This window comes from Strigops habroptila, chromosome 12 (assembly GCF_004027225.2).
Source record: "Strigops habroptila isolate Jane chromosome 12, bStrHab1.2.pri, whole genome shotgun sequence".
In the NCBI taxonomy this organism is placed as follows: domain Eukaryota; kingdom Metazoa; phylum Chordata; class Aves; order Psittaciformes; family Psittacidae; genus Strigops; species Strigops habroptila.
The window spans coordinates 24,320,178-24,346,595 of record NC_044288.2 but is presented as its reverse complement, the minus strand read 5'-3'; the positions used below and the strand labels follow the sequence as shown (position 1 = coordinate 24,346,595).

Here is a 26,418-nt window from a genome sequence, read left to right as displayed (position 1 = left end):
AAACAACAAAAGTCCAAGTCACGCATGACAGATAGTCAGTATGCTGATCCAGATTTATGTAGCTTTATACTTTTGTGAAGCTGAAGTCACTGTTGATACTGTAATGCTAGTGTATTCCTCCACAAGGATTTGATCTATACTTTCACAGTGTTACTGAATTCTCTCCCAAGTCTGCCCTAGTTATTAAAGTTCTTATTAGTATAATGCAACAGGGTAAAATTATTACTAACTCAACAGGTATCTGCAAATGTCCATTGTAATAGTAATTAATTTTCAATCTGTAGTGATGTGCTTGACTAAGTAAGAGTTAAAAAAATAAATTATGAAGTGCCTCAAGCTTTGCAAAATGTATTGTAAAATCATCAACTTACTTGTCCTGTCAGTGGTATTCTATTAACTGTAGTTATGTTAAAACAGACAGGCCAACTGCTGCACTATTCACTTACAGAGAGCTCTGTGCTGAAAGGCACTTTTGAGCCCAGCCCATTTCACTTCACAGAGGTCTAGGGAGTTTTGCATGGAAACAACAAAGTGTTAGAGAGAAAAGCATCTGAGAAACCATACCTTCCATGTTTTGGGGAGCAGAAGCATGCTTTTTTCTCTTTTGTTTCAAAGAGAAATTCAATATCTCAAAGTATCAGTGAAAATATCGATGTCACTCACTAGACGCTTAGTCAATAGGTGCATCTCTGTCATGAGTAATATTTGCGTCCTCTCCTAAAAATGAAAGGTCTGCATAATTCCGTAAGCCTCCGTTCTAAACATTTTGGCTAAGAAAGAATACATTGGTAATCCAGAAACCTCCTCATCCCTGTGTCGTCTCTGTTAATGGCAGAAACAGCATTCCAGGTTTCTCTATCCTGTGGTGCCTTTGTTGTCACCCCAGCCTAGCAAGTTGAGTGGTGATCTTGTGGTAGTTTTTTATCTGAAAGTCCTTTCTGAATCTTCTGCCCTTTACATGCAATATCACTTGCATTATGCAATGCATTTGCCAATGAAGAAGTGGAATCTTTAGCATTGTGCCAGTAAGTTATCTTTTATCAGATATCTTAAGAAATATGCTATGAGCTGCAGCTGAAGAGTAACCAACAGTAACAGGTTTTTTCCTACGCTCATTTTTCATGCTGTTTTAGTTTGTTTTGCATACACAAAATATGCACAGAACATACCTGTGCAGTAACAACAAATGGGATTAAATAGATTTTACACACTTGGATGTAAATTGGAGACTATGTGTAAATAATTCAGTTTTAGAAGTAAATAGGATTTTTATTGTTGAGAAGATATTGGAAAAAAAAAAATAAAAAATCCCAGTGCTGAGAAACCTGAGAAAAATTCAGTGTCTGTTTTTGAGGTCAGTGATTCTACTGAGTTTTGCAACATTGCCTTTCTCATAGGACTGTTTGCGGTTTGCAATTTCTTTGTTTATGCTTTGGTTGCATGGCTGAAATACCCGTTACAAACAGAGAGAGAGGAATGGTGGTAGGGGAAAAGATCATATCTGTTCATGAAACTATACCAGAAAATGTATACTTTTCATCATAAAATGCTTGCTTTGGATGAAATAGAAGAAACATTCAGCAGAGTTGAAAACTGTTGCTATGTAGGTAATGTTCCATGATGGAATGTGTGCACATTGGATGTGGCTTCTGCTGTAATTCAGTTAGGGTGAACTCTTTGTTTTATGTTCTTTGTAGATGTTTATTGTGACTGAACTGGGGCATAGATGGAACAAAGCCTGAACTAGTATTTTAACTGCCACTACTGCAATACTGCACTCTTTCAGGAGGGGTTCCTAGTTATGAATGAAGTAGGAGCCCCATAATAGCCCTTCATTTTCTTGAGGTTCTATCTTGAACTTTACACTAGGAGTAACTTTTGAGATAAGTCCAAAAGCTCTAATTCCTCACAGCAGAAAGATGGCCTGTTCTTACATTCAGGAAAGCTGGATATAGAACTACCATGTACTGTGTTGGATTAATAGGACACCTAGAACACAATTGGAAGAGCTTCATGGGCTATCCAGTATCATGAGTTATCTTGGTTAAGAGGCATATATATGTATGTGTGTTATATATTGCATTACAAAACAGCTTATCCCACCTTTTTTTAATGTGAGTGTGGGGGTATTATATTCTGTGTAAGATTGTCTGTGCTTACTATGCAAGACTTGAAAGTAAACCATATAATAATACTTGCTAATGTGCAAGTCATGCTCAGTATGCTTCCTGATACTCATTTACTTTTATTTATGTAGTTTTGAACTATTAATTTTTAAACATCCTATGCTAGATAGTTCTTATATGAAACAAACCCTATGACTTTCTAATATACTTTTTCATGCATGTGTTCTGTCACACTAAGTGCACTCTTTCTTCTTTTTAGGTTGGTACAAGGGTTATCTAGTAAGACATAAAGGATCAGAGGTAAGATCATGCTGTTCATTCCTATGAGACTATTTTTGAGGAATTAACCCATGAAGGTTTTTATTAGTATCTCTTGTCAGATAGTCCTTTTCTGATCTCTGAAGTCAGCTCTTTCCTTTCAAGATGAACAGAATGATCAGCATTTGTTTTGGACAATTGTTGGTAAATATTAGAAGGAGTGGGAGAAGCAGATCAATTAAGACAATATTACTGTGCCTTCAGGTTAACACATTGAGGAAGACATCATTTGGAATAACTTTTGAGTGAATTTGCTCCTATATGTGTCTGGTTCTGCACTTTTTTCTAAGGATTCTTTAGGCTACATTCAATATGAACAACTCCCATGAGACTTAAATTCTTAAATATATGTAAAAATCATATGAATAAAAAAAATCCATATTCTTATTCCTAAAGATGGAAAGCCACAAATGAATTGTTTTTACCCTGTGTATGATGACTCCTGACTGAAGTAGCAAGAAAATTACTTTTTAGTTTCAAATACACTTTTCTAGAAGAAAAGCATTTCTTTTGAAACTTGCTCTTAGTACCAGAATCTTTTAGGATGCAGCATTGTAAAGGCATTTCAAGTTAGAGACTCAGGCCTACATGAAAGTAAAAATGTTTGGTGGAAGTTGCATCTCTGTAGCCTGGAAAAAGGATGTACAAAACCTCCACAATCCCTTAAAAAGTGATATCTAGGGAGCAGAGGGACCGTTGTTGGCAGAGAATATGCATCAGAAAAAATCAGAATAGTCTTTCTTTCACTTTTCCTCTTATTCTGTATTCAGTGGCTTGTAGGTATTAACAATAATTTGCATTAACTTAGAGAAACTAATTTGTGTCCATTTTCAAACTGTATGTGACAGTAAAATATTCTAGTTTCCTTTCAGAAGTATTAGATGCTTGATTTACTGTTTCATTTCATTGCTCAATCACTGCACATTCTAAAAGACAGAGGAGTGAATAACTGTGTTCTCCAGACTTCTACCTGTTGTTTCTCACGTTATATGAGCTCCAATGCAACTGCATAGAAATGGAAGCAAGCAAATAAGGCGTACTAGCTCGTCAGAAATGAGGTGGAAGCCAGGCTAGTCATAGGAGAGTTCACCATAAGTTCTTGATGCAACGTAGTATTTGAGTGGAAGCTACCCAAAGTAGTTGTCAGCTGTTTGATCTGCAATACTTGAGGGTGGATATGAGAGAATGGCTCCCCATCCTGTCCAGTACAACTGTGTTTTAAATACTTCTTTGACATTTCTTTTGGCTCAAAATGCTATAGCTGTTTATTCTAATTAAAATTTGTATTTTAATAGATTAAAATTTAATCTAAAGCTAAAAAGGGAAAATATTTAACAGTACTAACCACTTCCTTTCAACTAATCCTTGATATTGCTAAAGGGTTTCAAGGTCAACATGCATTACATATTTTAAGAAGTATTATTAATTTCGTAAGATTTCACTAAACTACTGTCTAACTCTACTGTTTTCTGGGGGAGTACATGGAGAGTGGAAGATGGCGTTTCTTATGAAGAAATGTAATCCTATGCATTCTGTGTTTGCAGAAAAGGATAGGATAAAACTTCTATTATTTGTCAAACAAATGCATCTATCTGGACAGAAAACTAGATAGACAGCAGTTAATTTGGAGATTAGTCATGGTTGTTCCCTAAATACTCTTGGAGAATAAATATGGATACTTTTTTTAATCCTTCAACAGGGAATATTTCCTAAATCTTTCATCCACATCAAGGAAGTTCCTGTTGAAAAGAAAAGGTATTGAATGTTTTATTACATTTAGGATCTTATCTGCTAAAGAATAACTTTAAAGGCATTTATATGCCTTAAACACAATAACTATAATATAAACACGTGAAATTCAGATACTCTTCTTCATTTTCATTGTATTAGAATTTCTTCTCTTTCTAGACATTCAGAAAATATAATACCTGCTGAAATCCCTCTAGTTCAAGAAGTTACCACTACCCTTTGGGAATGGGGAAGCATCTGGAAACAGCTCTATGTGGTATGACATTTTTGCATGCTGTGTGTGACCTGGTAATTAGTCCTATTCATGCATCTTAAGGTCTTGCTCAGATTGGTGTCTTTTCTTAGATGCAGGGCAGGATCTGGGAGGATTTAAGCAATTACTTCTTCATCACTGCTTAGATGATTACCATTTTCTTCAGTGGCTTTAAATGAAAAGGCTGGCTTACTTCTGAGGAGTAGTGTAACTGCATGCCTTTAGTTCAAACCCTGAGTATCCTGTACATGATAAACTTTTCATAATTGCTCTTTTTAAAGTTGACAAGTTTCAAGATAGGAGCATCGAACTTAACTAAAATGCGTTTGAAAAAGATTCACCATGTTCTTGAATGTTAGAACAAAAGTTGTTCAAGTGTGTAATGGGAGTGTGTAGCTATTAACGACAGGCAATGTCGAGAAGTCAGTCTTTTTACTTTCAGTATCTTAACCTACATTTCGTAAAGAAAAACGTTTTTATTTTTTTTTTTCCCCCCTGTCTTGGAGAAAACCATTTTTTTTCCTCTGAGCACTTTTACTAATACATACAAGTGCAATGAATTTGGAGGTATTAGTCCAAAGATTAGTCCAAAAGAGCCACCGCATCAGTATTTGTGTTCTTCATAAGCAAGCAACCTCTACTCATGGTAGTCTTTTGCATATGCTTGTAATGTCCACAGTGTAGTGTGGAACTTAGAAGTGATTAATGCATTATTTCTTATTTATCTATCTCTTTTATTTTGCTTGTTGTGACCCTACATTAATCTCTACTGATACTAGTGACTTGTTTAACCTAAGCCTGATGGCCAGAAAGTCATTAAGTGTTGACTGGCAAAATATCAAAAGATGATGAATTCCCTAGTACCTGAGTAGTCTCTTCTGTTAACCTGTTTCAACAACTTGCACTGACTGCTCCAGGATCCCAGCCATTGGATTTTGCTTTTTCTCTGCTGAGGCACAGAAATCTTGAATATGGGTGGTTTTTTCTCATTAATATATTTTCTGAAACATGTCACTTCTGAGTCTTCCTCTTGTTAAAGTTAACAATTAAAACTTTTAATGTTTCTGCGAATGGCACTGGAACTGCTTTAGTGACTTCTATTCATTCTCTCACTATTCTCTTGAATGTATTAAAACCACAGTGTTCTTATCAGTATCTCATACAGACCTAAATTGCTTTTATAATGTTTTCTCTTGATGAGACTTAGTTAACGAACTTTAAAACAGCACAATTAAACCCAATATAATGCAATTCCCTATCCCCATACAAACTGCTTACTTTTCATGGAATTTCTTTATGGTCACGTGGAAGGTCCTGTCCTTAAAAATTTGTGGGATGAGAGAAGGAAAGAAGCCAGGCTTAGTACTTAGCCGAATTCTTGCTCCTACAATCACTTAGCATTAAATAGGACACATGCTTGAATTGTCAAGACCAATGTTTCACTTCAACGTTAAGTTTGAAACCTACTGTTTTCTTTTCTATCTATCTATCTTAGACAAACAAGAAGGAGCAGTTCCAGCAGGTGCAGTCCATGATGTATGACCTCATGGAGTGGCGGTCACAGCTTCTGTCTGGGACTTTGCCAAAAGATGAGCTCAAAGAACTCAAACAGAAAGTCACCTCCAAAATTGACTATGGTAACAAGTAAGTGGCATATGTTACTTCTGGAAAACATGTTTTATTTTAAAGCAGCCAGCTAGAACAGAGATGATGATCAAGTTTTCCTCTTTGCAGTTTTGTAACTCATTAATGCAAGATATAGACATATTGAATCTTCCTTTCCAAACTTCTCCCTGTTATGCCTGTGATAATAGTAAATGCCATGTTGAGGCTTCTCATAACAATTGTTTTTTCAAAATATTCATTTATTTAACTACAGATATATGAGTTTGTCAGTTGTAAAGATTTGAGGTCAGATAACTGGCCTTTATATGCACATAACATCAGTGTACTCAGGACCCAAAACTTTTCCAACTTTCACAAACACAGCCTACCACCAGTAGTGTTAGGCTACCGCTTCCAAAGTGGTGCTGAGAGGCCTTAGTGTGGTGGATGAATAGCAAAATCTGAAGTGTACAGAGCCTTTGCTAGAGGCACCACACCACCACCCTCACCCCAGTTTCCTAGTGAATTTCCAGGCAGAACTCTGGTGTTGGTAATAAAAGTGAAACTACCAGAGACAGAATAGCTATTTGACAAAATGCTTTGTTTCTTGCCAATGAGAAGTCACTGCAATACAACACATTTTAGGCAAAAATGGGGTTATGTAGGGGCAAGTGGTGTTCCACCATATGATAAAGGGGGAGAGAGAGCTTAGTAAACAAATCTTCATAGCATTGGAATATATAGCTAGGAACATAGCCTATAAAGGCATTGGAATCTACTTACAATCTGTACTTAGCTGTTGCAAGTGGCTGTGGTTACTGTGACCTGAAGGCTTACGCAGCTGAAAGTCTTCAGCTACCTGTGGCCTACATAAGCAATGACCACGAGACATTATGAAACTCTCAATTTGTTCACTGTGATTTGGGTGCACAGAGTTCTGTTGAATTGTGTTCTTGCAGAGCACACTATGGTAATACATGTATCCTGCTATCCTATGTGGAGCTGAACTGTCACTTCAAACAGATTTGACTTTGAAATGCTCCAGTCAAAGAAGCCTAACTCTGATTAAGCCAACACTAACATTACTTTGCTCTCAGACTTTTGTTTTCCACAGTCTTCTTTCCAAATTATGAGACAATAAGCTTCTTCCTTCAGAGGAGCAGGGATGGAGGAGATATTTAAAATGGCTTGGGATTGTATAGAGGAAAAGTGAAAGTTGGATAGTATTTGTGAGAAAGTGTGGGTTTGAGTTGTGATGTATGAAGGAAACACTGTGGGGAAGGAATAAAGGGGAATGACAGTGGAGGCTGAATGGGTCATTGTGGAAGAGGAGATTGAACACCCTGTCAGGAGAGGTTGTGGATAATCATGTAAGGTGATGAAGGTGGCTTGCAGTCTGATACAGACTGCTTCAAACAACATTAGCAGTGCCAGAAGGGCAGCCAGTACCTTTTAGAAATTGTGAAAGGTACCATCTGGCATGAAGTAGTCTGATTTTAGAGGGGCATGAAAGAGTGAGATCCTGGATAGGCAAGAAAGGTATCTCGTGACTGAGGTGACACTAAGACACTGTGGACAAGAATGTGTAGGGCATATGGAGGTAAGACTTGAGGTTTTTAACTTTGGGGTGGGGGAAGAGTGGAAGGAAAAAAGGCATAATTTGTATGACAACAAAGAAAGCAGAGAACAGTAGTTAAGTAACAGGACTGGGAGTGTAAGAGAACAACAGAAAAGCAGAAGGCAACAGGAAAAACCTACGCATCTTCATTGCAAAGGTTATATGTTAAAAAGTGAAAGAGATTAAGACTGTTTGAAGTCACTGAACATGGTGAATCTACTTTATGTGAGAGGCATTTAAATGCTTTTGTGACATTACTGTAAATTCCTAAAATGTATAAATACTATACAACAGCTTGAAAAGAAAATCATTTGGTTTAGTTATGTTTTTCTTCAATGAAATGCTGTTGCATGTATTTAAACCTCAAAGCAGGTCCTTGTGCATTCCATTTCTAAACTTTATTTTTATAGAAGGAAATAATCCTGCCTTTATGCCCTTTGTATTTTCACAGAATACTTGAGCTAGATCTGATAGTTAGAGATGAAGATGGAAATATCTTGGATCCAGATAAAACCAGTGTCATCAGCCTATTTCATGCACATGAAGAAGCAACTAATAAAATCACTGAGCGAATTAAGGAGGAAATGGTAGGAATGACTGGTAATCACTTTAATGTAATGGGTAAAATCAAAATGAAAATCCAGTACAAGGGTTGAAGGTTGTAACCTACCCCGAAACCTAGTGGAAACTTTTGCCTCTGACTTAAGAGTAGAATCACATTCATTTAAGTATGGCTAAGCCTCAAACTGATTTAGCTTCATTTATGCACTGGATTCAGGCTGTGGGTTAGGATGAAAGTCTGTTTCTAAAGCAGCTTCTAAATCCATTATTGGTTTCCTAAATGGAAATACTTTTCCTCACTTTTCCTCATTCTATCTGTGGGCTACTCAGTAGGCTGATTCACATAGTGAATAGTTACGTGCTTGGAGTTCAGCCTGCAAGCTATGAGTAACCAAAGCTCGCTCTTAGAAGATCTTGTGACAACACTAATTGTTCGCTGTATGTTGCTGCTTGTTAGTTAGTCTAATGGAGTTGAAGAATTTAAGCTCATTAAAGAGGAACTCAGGTGAACTCAGCATAATCTTGTGGACGCTAGAAGTTAGCATGCCTAAGCAAAGCTGATGAGTGCATACATTTAATCTTTTACAACGCAAAGCAGGTGACTACACTTTCCTTGACCTTTGTCTATATTAAATCTGTTCAGGGATTTGTAAGATGCTTGAGTTCTTTCCTGGATTCATAAGAGGGTAAACTGTAATAAAGCAAGTAAAGCACTTAACTAAAAAAAAGTTGAGTTGTTGTGACTCTTGAATAATGCCCATGACAGATCACTGGAAAACACCTTATGAGTTGTTCTCATCAGTGTCACTGAAGAAGTCTTGTTTCCCAGACATCAAAATGTCATTAACTGACAATATAAGGAAAATGAAACTTAGTAGTCTGCAACAGATTGTGTTGACTTGTTTTAAAAATATGTAAAAAGAGCTTTAGGACATCAAACAGTAAGTAGCTGTTGCTTGGCGGTTAAAGTGGGATGTAGGTAGAATTTAGGAGCCTATTTCAGAGTCAGTGAACCTGCTTGGCTGTGTCCTTATCTCAGCATGTTATTGTTTCCTCTTCAAAAAGGTGTATTTTCTTTTGCTAGTACTCCCAACATACTGAAACCCTACCACAATGTAGAAAGTAGGCTTTCTGCTATATCCTACTGTGTTTGGACAACATCTTTTTCAGACTTTCAGGTTTGCCTCTGTAGGGACAGCTTGATGCATTTTCTCTTTACAAGCGGTAATAATGTAGCTAATTCTTTTCCTTCTTCTGAGTAGTCAAAGGATCAACCAGATTATGCATCATACTCCCGAATGTCTTCATCCCCCACCCACAGTCTGTATGTCTTTGTGCGGAATTTTGTTTGCCGAATTGGAGAGGATGCGGAACTCTTTATGTCACTATACGACCCACAGAAGTCAACAATTATAAGGCAAGCTTTCTTTTTATTGCAAAGGAGTGGCAAAAGGAGCTGGCCAAAATGAAGCAAAATAGCTGCCAACATGCTAGTAATGCAGAGAATAAGTAAATGAAAGGAAGAAAACCAAAAGGAAAGGGAAGTGTGGACAAATCTAGTTGTTGGTGGCTATTAAAGAATTCTAAGATGAGGGAACCCAAGTAGGTTGATAGAAAATTCCTGGATTAAGCATTTCAGAATTTAGGAGAAACCTGAGGACACTTCAAAGTTAAGTGATTATTCTTGATGGGTGTCTAGAGTGAAGTACTGAAATGGAGGGAAGGGAACAAAATGGAAGTAACTTACAAATTCAAAGATAAATTAAGATTCTATTGAGTATTCCTGTCAAACAGATTACTATGACAGTAATGTTTCTTCCAAAAAAGGTGCCATCCTGTCTTATGCTCAAGTTATTTTGTATAGCATTCTTCTTGTCTATTTAGACTGGTATTAGATTTAAACAATCACCAGAGACTACTGTCTGTTATGCAACCTTTGTTATGTACTGTGGGTTTTAATGTACTGTGAAAGGGAAGAATTTTTAAATCCCATGACATTAAGATATTTATCTTCAAAACAGTGAGAACTACTTGGTGAGATGGGGAAGTAGAGGCTTTCCAAAGGAAATTGATATGCTCAACAATCTTAAAGTAGTATTCACAGTAAGTGTTCTCCCATTTATCTTACCCATATTTGCAAATTGGCTTGTCTTTTCTCTGTGGTCACTGCCAGAACTCCTGAAGATGGAGCAAGATGAAGAAGGAAGCAGAAGACGTCTTAGCAACAGAACAAGATGACCAGTCACTGAGTGCTTTAAGGCAGTGACAATGCTTCAGTGACCTTTCTTGAAACCAATTTGCTACCTCACAAATTTACTGTTTACTTGATTATTATTTTTATTTGCTGTACCTCATGATTGCTACTATTTTCTCTATGTTTCTTACCTTATATTTTCTTCAACCTTTAAACTGTCAGGTTTTCCATCCGTTCTGTGGGCTCAGTTTGAGTGTGAGTTTGGTTTTTCTTTCTTCCCTTTTTTTTTTTTTTTAATGCATTGATTACGGAGGCTCGATTTATTATTGGAGGTCCCGTTTAAATTCCACAACTTGGTTCTGCCTAACTAATGCTTCAGTTCCTTTTCATTTGTATCTTAGGATCTTGGAAATAAAGACCTTAGCCGAGACAAAATTTATCTAGTTTGTCAAATAGTCCGAGTTGGAAGGATGGATCTCAGAGACAGTAACTCAAAGAAATACACACAAGGACTAAGACGACCCTTTGGAGTGGCAGGTAACTGATGTCTCCTGTGCTGACTGTATCTGAAATAGGACCCAAGCAACACTTGTCAACCCTGGACCGTAATATTCTGACATGTCTTGGTAGAGATTCAAAACAGCCGTATCAGTTATCTTCCATATTTGATTTTTTTTAAGGCCATAAAGACTGCACATACATTAGCATTTTCAGGTCAGAAATGTGCTTTTGAATTTATTTTCATAGTAATTCATACTTATGGCTATGCAGAGCAAACCAAAACAGTGCCAGAGGATAGTAACAGAATTCTTTGCAAATGAAATAAAACCACAACTGTGTCCCAAGAGCACCACCAATGCACTCATACCTGTATTCATGGGATTAGACCAAAAGTTGTCTGAAGTATTTCTCCCTTTACAAAATGTCATGTCGGTAGTGTGGACTTTGTATATAAGTGTTCTGCCCCCCAGATCTACCCCTATTGGGCTGCACTGCTTGCTAGTGGGAAAAAAAAAATAAATCTACCTAGAGGCATGAGGACATTAAGGTACACCATGCAGAGAGAAGAGGAACTATTTCATGATGTTATTATATGTTTTGATGATTTTTCTGTTACTCTTCTAGTTATGGATATTACAGATGTCATAAAAGGAAAAGCTGAAAGTGATGAAGAAAAGCAGCATTTCATTCCCTTTCACCCGTAAGATAGTCACAGATACGGTTTTTTGTATACACACAAAAATATTTCTGTATGTTTTTGGCTGTATCAATCATGAAATGTTTCAGAAAAAATATTTTTTCCTTTTAATAACTTCATGATTTAATAGTGCTAATGATTTAAGTATCACTTTAAAACGCATTTAAGACTTAACAGGGGTTGCATAGTATGTTAAGTGAATGTATATTTCTATGAATGTGCTCCTTCAGACAGCTGGTCCCATGTCCTGTTTAGCAAAACCCAAGTTAAACAGTTACATATGCTTAACAGAAAGCTTTACACATGTGGATAACTAGTACTTTGTGCATGATTCTGTTTTGGATTTGAGAAAAATCTGAGTGAAAAATTGGGTTTCAATTACAAAGTAGTTGAATTGTCACACACTAACTGTTTTTAAAAGAAATGCCAGGCCAGCTACCTAACAATATGATTATGATACTTGCAGATCAAATGGAAACATGCCAGTTTCACTGGAAACATATTTATGCATTCTACATAGCACTGCTGTTATGTCCAACAGAGAATAAATTCAATTCTGCAAGACCCATGCATGACACACTGCCCTATTGTTTCACTTGTTTAAAATTTGAGCCACCATGTTTGTTATGTAAGAATTTGTTTCTCATTGCAAAAGTAGCTGAAAATTTTCTAAGTTCATTTGTTTGTAAGGCTGCTTATCAGGGAAAGAGGACTGGAGTGGCATGGTGGTGAATGCACTCACATTGCGCATGCCTACAAAATGATAAGCTTTCATATTGTCATTCTGTCACAAAATGCTGTTCCTAAACTTGCTGACTGAATCTTTTTCACTTAAGTGGACACATAAGTTTGATGTGAGTGGTCTGCAACTCAGAGTGAGAGATCATGAAATTACAGAATGTGTCACAGTAAGGTCAAGTACGGCAAAGTGGGCTGAGCCTGTTTGTCACTTCTGTTCTGAATGGGGTTTGATATATTTAGCACTTAATTCCTAGTAGAAATCATTGTTTCTCCCGCAGGGTAGTGGCAGAGAATGACTTTTTACACAGTCTCCTAAGCAGAGTGACTGCATCAAAAGGAGACAGTGGTGGACAAGGTAAAGTAGGTTGGTTTGTTTGTTTGTTTTTAAGTAACAAGGTATTTTTGTGGAACTTTATTTTGGATGGTTTACATTTTAGAGAGGGTCTTTGTTAGAGCTGTAGGTCCACGTTGGAGGTCGGTCAGCTTAGATGGAAGTGAAGCAGCATGAGTTTGTTACAGTATCTTATTTAAATTACTAGCTACAGCGTTGGATTGTAGAACTTTCAGCTAAAGGAAGTGGAGGAAATGAGTTCTTATCACAATTTTGGTGGGTGTAAGAGGCAATCATCCGAAGACAGATTTTTTCTTTTTTTTCCTTACCATGAATGTAATCTTTGTTGTTGTTCTTCTTGTTTTTCTCTTAATAGGTGTCTGGGTAACTGTGAAAATGCTTGTTGGAGATGTGATTCAAACTAGAAAGGACTATCCACATCTTGTAGACAGAACTACGGTTGTTGCTAGAAAGCTAGGATTTCCTGAAATCATCATGCCAGGTAGGAGGTGCTTTGTTCTGTAATAGGAATGGATTTTTTTTTCCCATTCCCTCAGGTAATGAGCATCAGCTGCATTCTTCCTTTCTTATTTCTGTAATGGGTAACTCAGAGATGCCTTTAATTCACTCTTCCTGGTAAGTTTGTTCCAGTATTAGAGGCTTGTATAAAATAGTTAAATTCTTGGAAAGTATTTTCTAGTACTGAAACATAAAACCAAAATCACGACAGAGAGGGATAATCCCAGGTCCTTGTACATAGCTTTTTTTTGTCTTCTAAATAGATTATGATGGATGCTTACTTGAATTTTAAATTAACCTTATTTTTATTGCAACTTATCACTGTCATTTAATAATATTAAACATATGAGTTCACAATCTGTTGATTTTTTTGGATTTATATTTTCCAGTCAAAGTCACTCACTGTCTGCAGTGCTCCTTTACTAAAACAAACAAAACCACCACAACACAACCCATTCCTCCCTTCAAGTCAAATCTCGATTCCTTTAAAAGGAGTATTAATTAGTTCAGAGGAGAAACTTCAAATATGAAGATCCCTCACGAAAGAGAACTGTAAATCTGGGAAAAATCAGTAACGGCACCATCAGCCACCTCACCAGCAGGTGTCAGGGCAGGACGAGAATTGCCTCGAGTCGCTTTGAGGACTCTGGTTTGGTTCGTTTCACATCGTAGTATCTGCTTAGCTAAAAATAACAGCTGAAGATTTAAGTTCAGGTGGAAAAGGACACATTTTTATCTGTTTCACCGTAGAAAAAGTGGTACTCTTGTGAAGTTCAGGTGACCCTGTGCTCTCACAGCTTTTTCTTTGTTTTTTTTTTAACCTTTCAATTTCTTTTGCAGGAGATATAAGAAATGACATTTATATTACATTGCTGTATGGAGATTTTGATAAATACAATAAAACAACTCAGAGAAATGTGGAAGTGATAATGTGTGTCTGTGATGAAGAAGGAAAAGTGATGCCAGTAAGTTTTCTTTTTTATGTATGACGGACTTAGATAAGAGTCGCATTTTAGAAGTAACTCGGAATTTTTTATAAAAATACCATTGTACAAAAACTTACAGTTCCCTCACATGTGACATCTTGTGACTGATAAGTTTTATGGTGTTTAAAGTGGCATATTTATAGAAGTCCTATAACTGTCTTGCATTAAACTCTAACAAGAAATACCATCGAATGACCTATCTTAGCTGTGCCAAGGAACAAACACTGTTTCTGACAAATCTGCATTCTTACTCCAGGGTTTTTCTTGTGGAAGTTGCCAGAGGAATGCAATTTGGCTGTTAAAATGTTAGAAGTACCATTTCTGCTATATAACAAACCATTGATTTGTGCCAGGAAGGGTGTGTCATTGTCCCTTGAATGAAGTACATGGCTAATAACTAAATTAGTGACAACAGAGGAGTGTGGACACTGTGCATATACAACATAAATATTTACAGTGTCTTTTTGCTTGTCTAATTGCATTTTAAGGAATTTTTGCCTTTTCCTTAGAGTGTTTTAACACCGGGGGGGGTTTGGCCTTTCCTTTTCTGAGCTTTATACTGTTCATTAAATAAGTACTGTGATCATGAGGGTGAAATCATAAGGACACTTCTTGAGATGAAATGAAGGTGGAGTAACTCATTGTGGTTCAGGACTTACTGAAATGAGTTTATGAACTAAAATTAAATGCTTGACGTTAAAGGTATCCTTAAAGCTTGAATGAAGAAAATCCTAAACCCATGTAATGCTTGGAGTCCACACAACAAATTATAACCCTGATTACAAAACACTACCTATATCTATGAAAACACCGAACCACGTGACTTGCATGTACAGAAGTTAACTCTGTTAAATTGACTTCAGTGATCTCTGTCTATCCACAGGTTATATGCTTAAAACACATATACCAAATATTTCTTACAGAAATTAACCTATTGCAATGCATTGAATATTGTATTCCAATATTATACATGTTCAGTTCTACATGAGCATCTTTTCTCCAAATGCTGGGAGAAAGTGGATCTGTCACTATGTCTACGGACTGAAATATATGTTCAGTTCATGCCTGCTTTCTGTTGGTAATATGCTTTAGACATGTTAAAGCAACAATTTTGAGGACTTAATTGAAATGCTGTTCAATGCAAGTAATTGAACAGCAAAACAAAAGTAACTGATTTTCCCTTTAAGCCTAAAAAAAAAATAAAAATTATACCCATAAGCTTTCAAACCCATGAATTTGTATTAATTTCAATGTTTCTAATTATCCATAGATCGAAACAGGTACATGTTCACTAAACAGCAACTGGTTGGCTCTGTTTAGGTATCAAACTAGTTTCAGCTGAAGAGCTATCACTAGGTTTACTGGTGCAAGTAAATGCCTTTTGTTCCAAGTGAATCTCATAGAATCTTTCAAACAAGCCTCTTATTGTGCTCGATTAAATGATTTGAACACGTTAATGAGCCGCTAAGCACTGTTTCTTCCCTCCTTTTTGTAAGAATGCTGTTTGCTTGGGAGCAGGGGACAAACCCGTGAGTGAATACAGATCAGTTCTCTACTATCAAGTCAAACAGCCTCGTTGGATGGAAACATTGAAGGTATGGTGTAGATACTTTCCACCTGCCTTTTTCTCTTCATTTCTTTTTAATTCACAGAGAAAGGTTGCATGGCATCAGCTTTTCCTAAAACATAAAAATTGGTCCTGACTACAGCTGTAAGGATGGAGCCTTAGTCATACATCAGTTGTTAGAGATACATGGTTACTGAGGCTGAAAATTTGGCCTAGAAAATGATGTTAGGATTTTGTTTAGCAAAATAAATGTGGTCCTCTTAGATAACCTTATGTCCTAACATGGCTCATAAAAAATGAAATACTGCGTTTGTTCTATTGGAGTGAGACAATAGGCATGCGGGGCTCCAGTTGCATAATTAAAGAAAAAAACCCACAAAACTCCCAAACTAACAAAAACCCCATACAACCCATAGTCCTCCTCTCCGATATTGTGACTTTAGAGAGAAAAAACTGTCTTGGATTTCTTTTGAGGCACATCAGTAATTATCTAATCTGGATTTAAAGTCTTTGACTGGAAAATGCTCAGAAGCTTCCAGTAGTTCTTATGAAGTATGTCTCAGGCTTGCTAGGAAGTATATTTTTATTTTTAAGATGACTGTGGAAAGCGATATTGTCATGTATGACAAGCCTATAATTATTACATCAAGGTGCATTGCTGAGATTGGGCAGGGCAGGACAGGGAGGGGATGAAGGTTGGAACAGAAACTTCTTTGTTACCTTGAAAACATTGAGCCATTCTGTTCATTGCTTACTGTATTAGTTTTAAAAATTAACATGTAGTTAATGTCAAGGAGTGTTATGCAGTAAGGGAAAATTGTGAATGAACACAAAGGAGTACAAGTCTAAAGTTTCAGAACTATAAACTTGATAATGTGAAAGTTTGTTCTCATTCTTCTGCAGTTGAGCTTTTTTGTTGTGTATTTTTTATAATTATACCTAATTTCGCTCAAATTTTCATACCTTTTTCACCTGTTTATTAAATTGGTTGTCAGTTTATGTGTATGAAATAGAAGTTTCACAGAGCAGAGGTGTTTCATAATTTGGTTCAATTAACAGGGTAGATAATAAGGCTGCAGCGTGCTTATTTTCTAGCGTACAAGCACCCGTGTGTTTTAACTCTCTCTGTTCAGTGCTTCATTTCTTTGGTGGCGCTAGACTTTGAGCAAAGTCTAACAGATAATTGCTTATCAGCCACCACTTCTGCTACTGTAATCAGGCTCAATAATTTTAAATGGACTGTGGAAGACATTATGGAGCCAGCAGAAGTGGTGCTTATTTGTTTTAAAATAGGAGGTGGTTGGATGTGAAACCACCTTCTGCCTTCCCCATAACTCTACTGGTTATTTTCTGATTTTAAAAAAGGTAGCAGTCCCTATTGAAGACATGCAAAGGATACACCTGCGCTTCATGTTCAGACACAGGTCATCTCAAGAGTGTAAGTAGGGAATTTTACTTTAGTGAATATTCATTCATTAATTATTAATTATTAATTCATTAGTTTCAGTCAACTGAAAATATTTTTCTTTGTAGCTAAAGATAAAGGAGAAAAGAATTTTGCAATGGCCTACATAAGACTAATGAAGGAGGATGGAACAACTCTTCAGGATGGCATCCATGATTTGTTAGTCTTAAAGGTATTGGACCAATTTTTTTCTATATCCCCCATGACACCTTTTTTTATACTGTTGTCTTTGACTGCACTGTTTAATTTTAGTGAAGAAATTTCTATTGTTCTGTCAAAGAGAAATATGGCTTTCATCTGAACAAAAAAAAATAAATAATGTAACTTGCTCCATGGTAAGTAAATGTTGCTCTAAATTTTAATTAGGCAGAGATGATTTCTAAGCACAATGACAAACAGTTACTCTTCCTCCTATTTTTACGGAAGTTTGTGCTTTTGGCCTTCTGTAATATTGGGGAAACTACGCTAAAACTCAGTACCTGGATGGGGGGGGGGGGAGGGGAGGGGGAGAAATGTTGTTTCCATTCATTTAGAATCTTTGTCACATGAATAATCAGGCAATATAATCTTACGGAATTGGTTGTTTGCTCGGTGTAGTTACTTGGGTACAAAAGCGAAAGTTTCAGGAATTTGGTTGAAATCACTTCCAATATAGAAGAAATTTTACTGTAGGTATTAATGTTCTTTTCAATAAACTAGTTTACCTTAACACTAGTGGCAAGCGAGATGCATACGACTAGATCAAGCAGTTTAGATAGATAGTGCAACAAAGGTTTATGGCAGTGTAATAGTATTTATTTTCTCTTCATTGATACCAACATTGATAAATACTTAGACCAGAAGGAAAATAGTGATCACGTTGTATAACTGTGTGGTTAATGTTGGTTATGAAATTCCATCTAATTAATTTCTGCATCGACCCAGTAATTTTTCCTTAAGTGACACCATAGATGAGGAATGCTAAATGGAGTTGACCTTATTTGTTTGGAAGAAGTAGACAGATTTTCTGACATATGTTTGCCTATTCTAGTGTTAAGAACAGTAACTGTAAACTCTAAAAGTTTCAGTCATACATCTGGCCTCTCAAAATAAGTAATTTGAAAACCATGAAGTTTAAACAATGTACTTTATTTTCACTGCCTTCAGGCGTTGAATCTTGTTGAGAGACTTGGATCAAAATGTCAAGTCTTTTCTCCATTTTCTGTCTAACTTCTCTCAAAAAGAGGGAGTCAAGGTTCTCTTTGGGTTCCAAAAATTCTGAGAAGTAATTATTTGGCAAGCTTGATACAATCATAAGAGTTAGTAATGTTGTCTTGCTGCATAAGGATTTTGCCTTTGTCTGTCTAGGTCTCTATATAGTCAATTTTTAATCCTACTTCATGCCTGATAGTAAGTAGTCTGCACATCTACACAATCAGTCACAGAACTACAGAGTATCATTCTAGATCACGGTTTCTGCAGCTCCTTATTTATCTGCAGTTGTAGACGAAGGATCTGTAATTGAGTCAAAAATGTCACGGTGCTCTTGGTTTAAGCGACAACTCTTAAACTCATTGGAGAAACTTTATTGAGCAGGGTATTTGAAGAAAAATCATATCTCTAAACACTGACTATGATTTTTATTGTTTTTGTCTAAAAGCTGTTTTCCTGTCTGCAGTGTGAATCAGAAGTTGAGACACAAAATAATCTGTGAGGGCTGTGGCATGCAACTTGATGAAATAGAAAGGGAAAAATACCTGTTGGTTCTCTGGTTTCGTACTGTTCATTCTACTGAACAGCATAAAATCTGTGATACCTGTGTCAGTTACTGCAGCATATTGTGTAGTTTAAATACAATCTTACCATTCTCTGATCTTTGATAGTGTTGCTATTCTTTCCCTACTCTGTTCTATTTTCATCTTTAATCATATGCAGACATCGTAACCGTGTTCTCTATATCCTGTGTACAGTCTTGAAGGTGATGCTCAATAGTCTATTGCATTTTGTAGCTATTGACATTTTAATGACAAATCAGCTCTTTCTTTTACTGTGACACTGATGTCACTCCTCATAGTTCCTTATTGCACCTTAAAACACTTACCTTTATAATTTCAATGTAGTATTTTCCCTGCATGTTCATTACAGCCTTTCTTGCTGACTAACTTGCTTGACTCTTGGTTTACCTGTACTGAGTCACGTTGGGACTTGGGTGTTCTTTGTCTTTTAGTGCATGTGTTTAAGCCCATAGGAACAGAGCTTTTTGTTTATTTCTCTATAAAGTACAAAATAAATCTAATTTTAAATCCAGTGCATGAAATATGTAGTAAATGGTATGTTGTTTTTCAGGGGGACAGTAAAAAATTGGAGGATGCTAATGCTTATTTGACATTACCTTCTACACGTCAACCCATAGAAAATAAAGGAGCAACCATAGGCAGGAACTCGAGTATTGTAGGGGGGCTTTCAGTAAGCTCACGAGATGCGTTCTGTATTTCAACTCTTGTTTGTTCTACAAAGCTAACCCAGAATGGTATGTATCTTCTAATCAGGTAGAAACTTTAGAAAGCAGACATTTAAACAAATGATAAATCACATCTTAAATTTTATTGTCTGTCCATTTATTTTCTATTAGTGGGGTTACTAGGTCTCTTGAAGTGGCGTATGAAGCCAGAGCTGCTTCAGGAGAACCTGGAAAAACTGAAGATTGTGGATGGAGAGGAAGTTGTGAAGGTATACTTCTATATAGTTATTTCCATCATAGTTATTCTTCATGTCCTTTCATACCACGGCAGAAATAAAATGCTGCATAGTTTAAAAAAAAAAAAGAAACTGAAGGGTCAGCTTGGTAAAGATAGGAACTTAAAGCAGCCTGTCAATTATACTTTCTTTAATGGGCGTCATTCAGTGTAATGCCTTTGTTAGGGACAGTTTGCAAAAGAAGTGAGCAAAAAACTCTTCAGTGGAGGGAGATAGCAAGGAATCAAGCACTTGGACAGGATTCTTTATAGTGTAAGCCATCTTTTTTCCTACTTAATGCTCCCAAACATCTCTGGTATTGGCTACCATTAGGCTGTAGAGATTTGTGAGATTACTAGTCAAATCTGTCCGCTTTCACTGGTAAATTATTAGGATTTTTCCTGCTTTCTGTTGGTTTATTTGCTGGAAATTTTGTGCATAAATGGAAAGAATTCAATACCAAGAATTTTATTTGAAGTCATTACTGCTTTGGTCAGGTGTTTACATGTATGTGAGAGGTAAACTTCAATTTTGAGCATGCACAGAAAATTTTATTTTATAGAATCACAGAATGGTTTGGGTTGGAAAGGACCTTAAGATCATCCAGTTCCAACCCCTGCCATGGGCAGGGACAGCTTCTACTGGACCATGTTGCCCAGGGCTCTGTACAGCCTGGCCTTTGAACACTGCCAGGGATCGAGCATTCACCACTTTGGGCCACCTGTTCCAGTGCCTCACAACCCTCACACTAAAGAACTTCTTCCTTATATATAACCTGAACTTCCCCTATTTAAGTTTAAAACTTGTTAGGATTTAAAAACTTGATACTGTGTAAAGGCAGTAATGGTGAAATATTTTCCACAATCTCGGTACAACTGTTTGCTTTTTTCAATCTGAAACATCACAAACGATTCCTCCTGCTTTGTTTACAGTTCTAAGTGTTAATTTACATGTTTATATAAAAAATAAACTGTGCACCCAATGAAGTGCTTTGTTAATGTAATGAGAGTATAAATATGAACAAAAACTTGTTAATATTTTGGAAACTGGCAGATACTATTACATTTGTGTTACTCTTCAAATACAAGCACTAGATGTTGAGAGAAGGAAGAAGGAGGAAGGCAACTTACAACAGAGAAGAAAAAAAGTGAGCTTTGAATCAGACCACAGAAGTATGAAGCGTGTTTTTAAGCATCATGTATATGTGACAATTGCAACTACTACTCAGTATCTCTAAGAGACTAGGAATACAGTTTTAGATAGTTACGTCATTTATATAATATTTTTAGCTTTTCCATACACTTCGAGCTAAACATTTAGTATTTCCTGCTCATGGTCTGAGGATGTAGGTTCTTAAAATTAAGGAAACTAAAGCCTAAATCCTTGGAAATGTTTTCTGAATGTAAGTGACATTTCAGTGAAGGCCTTTAAAATTCAAACTCGAGAGAAACCAGATCTACTGTCTGAGAACTGACAGGTTGTATTGGTTGCCAATTTGTCATTTCTTGTTGTTCTATAGTTTCTCCAAGATACACTGGATGCCCTGTTTAACATCATGATGGAGCATTCCCACAGTAACGAATATGACATCCTTGTCTTTGATGCACTGGTAAGAATCAACATTGAAGAATTTTATTTGTCAAAGTGAATGGCCTATCAAGTTTTTTGAATGGCCTATCAAGTTGTGTATTTCAGATAATTAGTATTAAAATCTCTACAGAACAGCTGAAATATTACTATTGTAACTGAAAAGCAAATTTCTTCTAAAACTCCTAAATAATAGATTGTCAAGAATATTTCAGAAGACTAATATTTACATTTAAAATATGTCTTTATGAAAAATGCTGATTATGTCCATGTCTGTTTAGATCTATATCATAGGGCTCATCGCAGACCGTAAATTTCAACATTTTAACACTGTTCTGGAAGCATATATCCAGCAGCATTTTAGTGCAACGTTGGCATACAAGTAAGTTTGTTTTCTTTTATTTCTCTTTTTTTGCTGAATCTTCTCCATCACATTAAGGAAAGTAAATCCTGTTTGTTTGTGACTTTTCTGATGTAATTTATGATGACTGTTGTTTTAATGCTGCTGTTTGCTTATCTGGAAATAAACCTGCCTCTGAGAGAGACGTATGGCTATGTGTAGAGTTGACTGACAGATAGTAGTTGATTTGTAGTTAAATGATTCTTTGGTATTCATTTTCTCCTGTCTGAGCACTTCACCTGTATACTGTCAAATTTGTCAAAATATGCTTTTCTGTAAAGGTCCTCTCTATATTCTTGGCCTTGGAATGCCTTAAGTGGGGACTTGAGGATGTCCTTAACCTGTTAATAAAGGTTTTCATGTATTCTTTTACAGCAAACAAACTCATGGGGAAAAAAAATTGTCTAGGAACTGTCAAGTCTTCATATGCAGTTCACAGTTAGATGTTGCACAAGGCAGGCTTCAGTGCTGTGAACTAGAATTTTGGTATTTGTTATGTGGTCTGCTGCGAACTGGAGTCTGAGTATTTGTTACATGGTCACAGCAGTGGGCAGGTGGACAGACTTGTGGTGGGGTTTGTTCTTTTTATTTTATTTTTGAAGCGTCCAGATAATGCCCAGATGGGAAGACATGGCTTCATAGAAAATAATAAAAATAAAACTCTGCGGTCATGTTATACAGTAAATTTAATACTGGATTTCTGCTTTATTTAAAAAAGAAGTTTAATACTGGATTTCTGCTTTATTTAAGTAATGTTTTCCCAGATGATGGTAGGATAAAATTGCTTTGAATGATAAGAACGATAACATCTTCGGCTAGTGCTGAACTTGGGGAAGTGCCATAACAGGATAGTTGTATTTTTTTTTAATCTACCTGAAGTCTTGTTCTGGCAGCTTAATGGCATGGCAGATTGAAGCAGAACTTGAATTTGGGATATGAATAGTAGATGGAAGACTTTAGCTGAAGGTTTGGAATAGTTGAGAATGTCTTGCAGTTTCCTCTGCTGAATTTGCATCAGTTCCAACTCAGCAGGAAATGTCACACAGATTGCACTAGAACATGAGTTTGCTGTGCTGAAAGGCAGTAGTGCACAATCAATCCTTTATCACATTCTGGAAAAGATGAAGTTAGCATTACTGGGCTCAGAAAGCTCAAGCACATACTTCTCTCTAGTCCTCTGTCACTCCGTAAGTAATAAGCACATTTTATTTAATGTTTTATATTATTGTGAAAGAAGGGAAGGTTGGCTATGGAACTATTTGGGACAGCCTTATTTGCGTAAAATATCTCTAAGATTTACCTAACTGTGAGTTTCTGATGATTTAATCAAAGCGGCAGAGGCAAAATGATGTTTATGACTGTTCCCCGTATCATGAGTTTTCTTGGCATCATTGGTTATATGCACATCATGGAAGATGAACTGTGTTTCAAGTATAGTTGACGATACCAAAAAATAGCTGTATATGACCTAACTCATAGTTAGGAAGGAGACACTGTGTCTCAGGCGTATTATGACATATTATGATATTGTATTTTGGCCAAACTGTTAGTATACTAACAGGAGAATAACTGTTTGTTATTCAGTTCCTATTTAGTTATCCATTTGTACCTAGCTTTTATACAGGGCTTTACATTGACAGTTGAGGGACCTTGAGTGGACTGCCCCTGCATGCAGGTTGGATAAATTTTGTTACAACTCAGCACAGATTACTGAACTGTGAACTCAGAGAAGCTGTGAAAAGGAGTAAATGGAAACACACAATGGGTGTAGTGCTCAGAAGGCTGAGAGGCTGAAAGCATGATATTTTGGTCCTGAAATGTGAGTTAGGCTAGGGCAGTGGGGCTGAAAGATATATTCACAGACAGATATATATGTATTTTCTGTGCAATTGCAAGCAGTTCCTGGTGTTATTATTTGCATGCAAGTGTGTTCCAAATATCATCATGATCATTTACTAACATTTCAGCAGTCCAGTTGGTGAACTGTTAAGTTTCATCAACATGCAAGTGCTTGTTTGGTTTTTGTTGCTTTGGTTGGTTGTTTTGGTTTGCTTAGGGTAGTGGATGGGATTTTTTTAGTGCTATTAAAAAAAAAAACAAAGCAAAGCAACAAAAAACCAAAACCCAAAAAACCCCCCAAAAGAAAGTCTAGAAAACAAACAAAATAAAAACAACCCCCCAAATCAAACCACCCCTAATTCTTATGGCTACAATAAGCTCAATATTATATTATTAATATTAGCTTAATCATTTAAGATGAAACTATAACTATAAATTAAGGAATGAACTTAGTTTTAGATGAGCTTTTGCACTTTATCAGGTTGTGTGTTTAGCAACAAATTGCCTTTGGATACAAAGCAAGGAAGTGTTTAAGTAAAAGAAATACTTTAAGCAGATATTGCTGTGTACCAGAATATTGTACTATTTTCACATGCAGTTAATTTAGAGCATGTCATAACATTTTGGTGTGTGTGCTTGACTAAGCAGAAACATTTATTTAGAGTAGCCAAACAAGTCAGAGAAGTTAATTAAGAAAGTAATAATTATTTTTAAAATGTGTTTTAACTTCAGGAAATTAATGAGTGTTCTGAAAACTTACCTGGATACCTCCAGCCGAGGGGAGCAATGCGAACCTATCCTGAGAACTCTGAAAGCACTGGAATATGTTTTCAAGTTCATTGTTAGATCAAGGACATTATTTTCACAGTAAGTATCCAGGCAATTGCCATTTAACTTGCAGCTCAATAACAGGAATAGAAGTAAACCTGAGAAACGGAAAAAATTGGTTCCAGAACAGAACTGTATCTTTTGTTTTCACAAATAAAACATGAAAACTGGCAACTAACTCAAAATACAGACATGCTAGAACATTTTTTTGAGAGGGAATGTTCAAAAATCTGCTTTCTGATTCACAGTGTAAGTTCCAGAGACACATTCATCATCATCTGATACTGTTTAGTAACAGCAGCCGATTTCAAAGGGTGATTATTCTTCATGTCAGGTGGCTTGGCCTAAGACCAATGGATGGCCAAATGTGACAGATGGCTTGAATCTCGATGCTTGTCCTTGAGATCACAGGGTTCAGCAGCTCAGATTGTGCATAGAACAATGTGATTTTCAGTAATCATTGTTCATCTGAATTTAGAGTTTCAGATCTCCAGTTAAGGAATTTATATTTACTACTTATAGATGGACACACATAAAAAGGCTGTAAAGCTGTGTAAAGAAGGAGATGATGCTTATGAGAATAGAACATTACTAGTTCAAAGCTCTATTTTTAATTTTTATAATAGGTGTTGTGGCAAAAGGAGACATTTAGAGTTTTGGGGAAAGCAGCATCATGTAGAGGATTGTGGAAGATGTTTTGTATGGATGAAGGTCAGAAGGCAGGGTTTTGTTCTGGGGAAAACTTTAGTCTCCATTATAATTCCTAGTAATACCTGCAGCAGCATTGGACAGTCTGTGGCAAATGAGGTCTGAAACTCTAAATTCAGTTAGACAATTATTATTATAGGCAGTAATAGCTCTTGCAAACAGTAGCTTCAGGCAAATGCAACCAAACAGTGAACAGTGTCATCTGATACTGTATATTCTATCTGTTATTCTATCTATCTCTAGAAATTGTGATCTAACTTTTTGTAGTCAATTTGCTATTGTCAGACTGGTCATGAAAATAAAGAAAATGTGGAAAAGAAATGGATTAATGTGTTTTCTTCCCATGAGAAAAGTTAGGGTTTACAGTTAAAGTACTTTCAAAGGTTGAGATTAGCTTTCTTGGAGACAAATATTTTGAATTAGTAGAGCTGAGACAGATCTTTAGAGCATTCTCTCATTAATTTGATGGGCTGCTGAAGAAACTAAGCTGCCTTGCTGAAAGGTAAGAGACGTTAGAGTGGAAATTGTGTAGGAAGGAGATGAATAATGACTACTAATGTTAGACATAAAATGGGAGACTTTTTTTATCTCGTTGTCAGGCAGATACATTGACGATAACCAAGTTCTACTTTAATTTACATTCATTCATTCAATCAACCATGTGGAAGCTCTATAGAGATGTCATGGAAGCAGATTTTTTTTTTTACTCCAGTCAGCTGAACTAAGGTTATATCTTGCAGCTGTTTGTTCAGTGACTATGTTTTCCCAAAAGGTCACATATGTTAGCCAAAGGTTTGCATAATACAGACTCTGAAAACATGAAATGTTTACTTTCCTCCTTTCATTGGCCTAAGTATATTTTTGTTGCTGAAATTCATGTGCACTGTTGGGATGAAGTTGTTTCCAAGCAAATAATTAATAATCTTTTTTAAATTTGTTTTCAGAACAAGTGATTTTAATCGAAATTTAGCACAGAAAATTGTGTCTAAATGGAAGCTACACGATGAGTCATGAAATACTTATAATGCTACCTGGCATAATGAATCCTAGTGGAAATTTTAAAAGCATGTTTAATGCATGTTGTGTGATGCCTCTGCCTCCCTCCTTACT

At 36.3% G+C, this 26,418-nt stretch overlaps 1 protein-coding gene across 1 annotated transcript in view; it reads left to right on the top strand.

Moving 5' to 3' along the window:
* The window catches only part of DOCK2 (dedicator of cytokinesis 2), a 171,249-nt gene that overhangs the window by 10,570 nt on the left and 134,261 nt on the right, over positions 1-26,418 (top strand). The window contains exons 3-22 of the mRNA XM_030503652.1: positions 2,386-2,426; positions 4,144-4,199; positions 4,353-4,449; positions 5,942-6,090; positions 8,121-8,256; positions 9,493-9,647; positions 10,252-10,333; positions 10,826-10,961; positions 11,550-11,625; positions 12,642-12,718; positions 13,071-13,196; positions 14,054-14,178; positions 15,696-15,794; positions 17,132-17,204; positions 17,300-17,403; positions 19,557-19,740; positions 19,843-19,940; positions 21,466-21,555; positions 21,815-21,915; positions 24,505-24,639. Of these exons, the coding sequence (XP_030359512.1) occupies positions 2,386-2,426; positions 4,144-4,199; positions 4,353-4,449; positions 5,942-6,090; positions 8,121-8,256; positions 9,493-9,647; positions 10,252-10,333; positions 10,826-10,961; positions 11,550-11,625; positions 12,642-12,718; positions 13,071-13,196; positions 14,054-14,178; positions 15,696-15,794; positions 17,132-17,204; positions 17,300-17,403; positions 19,557-19,740; positions 19,843-19,940; positions 21,466-21,555; positions 21,815-21,915; positions 24,505-24,639 (2,140 nt within the window). The remainder of the gene's footprint in view (positions 1-2,385; positions 2,427-4,143; positions 4,200-4,352; positions 4,450-5,941; positions 6,091-8,120; positions 8,257-9,492; positions 9,648-10,251; positions 10,334-10,825; positions 10,962-11,549; positions 11,626-12,641; positions 12,719-13,070; positions 13,197-14,053; positions 14,179-15,695; positions 15,795-17,131; positions 17,205-17,299; positions 17,404-19,556; positions 19,741-19,842; positions 19,941-21,465; positions 21,556-21,814; positions 21,916-24,504; positions 24,640-26,418) is intronic.